General features: G+C 43.5%; 2 protein-coding genes across 2 annotated transcripts; both read right to left on the bottom strand.

The window, feature by feature from the left end:
* Nucleotides 1-731: 731 nt before the first annotated feature.
* On the bottom strand, nt 732-1,706 carry LOC123067577 (uncharacterized). The gene is made up of 2 exons (XM_044490318.1): nt 1,098-1,706; nt 732-1,016 (listed from the first exon to the last, which is right to left on the bottom strand). The coding sequence occupies exons 1-2, from the start codon at nt 1,704-1,706 to the stop codon at nt 732-734; spliced, it is 894 nt and encodes a 297-aa protein (XP_044346253.1).
* Nucleotides 1,707-2,011: 305 nt separating this feature from the next.
* On the bottom strand, nt 2,012-2,964 carry LOC123065664 (uncharacterized). The gene is made up of 2 exons (XM_044488903.1): nt 2,434-2,964; nt 2,012-2,353 (listed from the first exon to the last, which is right to left on the bottom strand). The coding sequence occupies exons 1-2, from the start codon at nt 2,828-2,830 to the stop codon at nt 2,130-2,132; spliced, it is 621 nt and encodes a 206-aa protein (XP_044344838.1). The 5' UTR covers nt 2,831-2,964; the 3' UTR covers nt 2,012-2,129.
* Nucleotides 2,965-3,280: the final 316 nt, after the last annotated feature.

The following is a 3,280-nucleotide window of genomic DNA, read 5'->3' as shown; positions in this document are numbered from 1 at the left end:
GAGCACAAATTCAGAGCACAAATTCAGCGCACAAATCCAGACCATACATTCATACATTCATACTGAACCTGGACCTGTTTCAGACGCAGAATCAAGGATTCTCCTCCACCTAGTCCTTGTGACTTGGTACCGATGGAAGGTTGCCCTATCTCTAGCCCACCAAATGATCAAATCATTGGTGATGATTGTTCCATCTGGGAACACCTCCTTGAACTGCATCATGTCGAGGGAGTTGCGGGCTGCCATAATCGTGGCAGCCAGCCTCTGGCGTTGCTCGCGTGCCTGGGCCCTACGACCCCTCCTTTCTACTCTTGCGGCCCTTCTTGCTGCTCTAGAACTCTCCTCCAGGTCATCGACAACCTCTCCTAAGCTTCGATCCATCTTTGTGGCTAGGCTAGGGTTGCAGTGATGCTGGCGGCTAGGGTTTTAGTGGTCAGGGGAAGGACATGTTAGGGTCTTTTTATAGACACCTACGCAGGCTTGTGGACTGTGGTCCAATATGAGAGTCCAAACTGAGGCCCATTTCCACCGTTAAGTGAACAAAAGGTCAAAAACGCTTTGAAACAAAAGCACAAACTGCACAACAGTTTCAGAAGCTGCATAACAGGTTCAGATAGCACAACAGGTTCAGAAAAGTGCATGACAGGATCAGGAAAGTGCACGACAGTTTTAGAAAAGTGCACAACAAATTCAGATAGTGCGCATAAAACTAACCACAGTGCTATCAGGTTTCAGTAGTTACCACTACAGTAGAAGTAGTCTGCCAATTTTGAGCTTGGGGTCCTCTTCCTCTTGCTCCCAACTTGAATATCAGAAGTGGTTGCAGCTCTTGGTGCAGTGAATCCATGAGTCCTCCCTCCACCTGCAGTCCTACCTCTTTTAGCTCTTGGTGTAGGGCCTGGTGCAGAAGTAGAAGGACCTGGTTGAGATGCAGCTTGTGCTCCTCTTCTACCTCTTGCAACAGGGACTGAGGTGGTTGTTGCAGCAGGTATATCAGAGTAAACTGCCCTGTTTTCCTGCATGTCAAACATAACATTTGTTTCTAAAAGTCTACTCATTCAAAAGTGTTTGATGTTTTTTCCAAGCTTTCTTATTACCTGGTGTTTGTTTTTCCTCATCTGAAGACTAGGCTTCAGAGTCTTGTTGCATGTTTTATACCTATGTCCTTCCAAACCACAGTTTCCACATGTGATAGTGCCCATCCTACTTGTGTCTCTTGGAGCTGGAACTTCAAACTCTCCCTTCCTCCTTGCTGTCTGCTTTTTGCCTGCCTTTTCTTTAAACACAGGAGGATGAATGTCTTGAGTGTTTGTATCAGGCCAGCAATCTGGACTAGGGACAGGGTAAATAATTGCTTTGTATGTCTCCATGTACAATGGCTTCTTGAAGAATTCAGACACATAGTCCTCAGGATGCAGCTTCTGCTTTGTCATTGCAGATATGCCATGACTGCAAGGTACACCTGTCATGTTCCATCTCTTGCAGTCACATGTGCAGGTTGCCATGTCCACACAATATTGCTTTTCTTTGCTTGTTACTTGCCAAATTGTTTCACCAGCACTGTCAGCCTGGCAGTACTTGGCATATTTTTTATTCTCCTCAAGAATCTCTGAGTAATTTGGTGTGATTGTCCACCTGCAAGTCTGTAGCTTCTCCCTAGTCTGTTGCCTCTTGATCATCTGCTTTGTCCTGATCCCTTCAAACATTGTCCTTATTGGTTTGGATCTAACATCAAGTATCATCTTGTTGAAGACTTCACTAAGGTTGTTCACAACTAGATCTAGTTTTGCAAGTATGGTCCATAGCATACCTAGCCCAAGCAGAGACCTCTATATTTTTAAGCCATTTCCAAGCATCCTCACACTGTGCTTTCAGCTCTGCCATCCCTAATTCATGCCCATGTCTAGTATAAGAGTAGCTAGCCTTGTCAACACACTTCTTTAGTTCTTTGCTTCTGTAACCAGCTGATTGGAAGTTGGCATATATGTGCCTAAGACAGAATCTTTGAGGTGAATCAGGGAGCACTTCATTTATTGCCTTAAGTAAACCCTGTACATTCACAAAATAGATCTACATATGAACACACTCACATAATTCAGTGAATTACTATATCAACTAAGTTCAATGATTTAGTTTCTAACCTTTTGCCTGTCAGATATTATTGTGTATGTTCCAAATTTGTTGCCACTACCAATGCAGCATCTCAACTGAGTTGAAAACCAAGTCCAACTGTCTCCATCTTCCTTGTCAACCACACCAAAAGCTATAGGGTAGATGTTGTTGTTGCCATCCCTTCCTGTGCCAGCAAGAATTTGTTGTCCAGTGGTTAACTTGATGAAACATCCATCAAGCCCTGGATGGAGTCACACATTAGCTACCAAAGGAAATTGACACACAAATATGTACAACACAACCAGGACAGGAAATATTTACCTATAAATGGTCTACAACCATTAAGAAACCCTTCCTTTGAAGCTGCCAAACAGTAGAACATGTACTTGAATCTAGGAGTGGGTGCAGGGTTTTCTGGGTCAACAAATGTTGTGACAATACACCTGCTCCCAGGGTTTGTATCAAGAACAGCTTGAAGATAATCCCTCAGCCTCAAATACTGCTGCTTGTGGTCACCCTGCACCACACCAACAGCATTCCTCCTTGCCCTATAGGCAACACTTCTTGAAACATCAACTGAGAATTTAGTCTTAGTCTTCTTTATTAATGCATCCACAGGAGATCTAATGTCTTCTCTCAATGCTGGTTGTACTGATTTGGACAACCACTTTGTAGTAACCTTTGTAGTCTCTGCACATGCTCCACAAGTATGCAGCATATCACACTTCTTGATGCAGAAAGTTTTTTCATGAGCTATCTTAGATGCACTGATGTGAAAATCACATCCATGGGCTCTCTCTGAGCACCAAACAATAATCCTATCAGGTGCATTTCTGTGATACTGGAAATTCCTCAGAGTCCTGATGTGAAAATCCCTAAGTGCATCTCTGAACTCATAAACAATGGTGAAGCACAATCCCTTACAAAACTGTTCATGTGGATCTGGAAGCTTCTCATTGAACCATACCCTATCCTTTGTCTTCTTCAACACTCTCTTCCTGCCACTTGCTAGTTTGAAAGCTCCTTCAGGCTCTTCTTCTTCATCACTAATGCCAACATCACCAGGAAAACAAAATTCATTTGCTTCAGGAAACCAGTCTGGTTTTACCTCTTTCTCAACCTCTTGGTGGGATCTACTGGTTGGACCAGGGTTTCTGACTGGCTTAAG

The sequence above is a fragment of the Triticum aestivum genome, chromosome 3B (assembly GCF_018294505.1).
Source record: "Triticum aestivum cultivar Chinese Spring chromosome 3B, IWGSC CS RefSeq v2.1, whole genome shotgun sequence".
Classification (NCBI taxonomy): Eukaryota; Viridiplantae; Streptophyta; class Magnoliopsida; order Poales; family Poaceae; genus Triticum; species Triticum aestivum.
This window is presented reverse-complemented; position numbering and strand designations above follow the sequence as displayed.

Excerpts from the sequence above, each read along its gene's own strand:
- LOC123067577 (XM_044490318.1), bottom strand. The coding sequence starts at position 1,706 with ATGTTTGAAGGGATCAGGACAAAGCAGATGATCAAGAGGCAACAGACT. Across the intron at positions 1,017-1,097 it reads TGAGGAAAAACAAACACCAG|GAAAACAGGGCAGTTTACTC; the intron begins GTAATAAGAAAG and ends TTTGACATGCAG.
- LOC123065664 (XM_044488903.1), bottom strand. The coding sequence starts at position 2,830 with ATGCTGCATACTTGTGGAGCATGTGCAGAGACTACAAAGGTTACTACA. Across the intron at positions 2,354-2,433 it reads TGGTTGTAGACCATTTATAG|GGCTTGATGGATGTTTCATC; the intron begins GTAAATATTTCC and ends GACTCCATCCAG.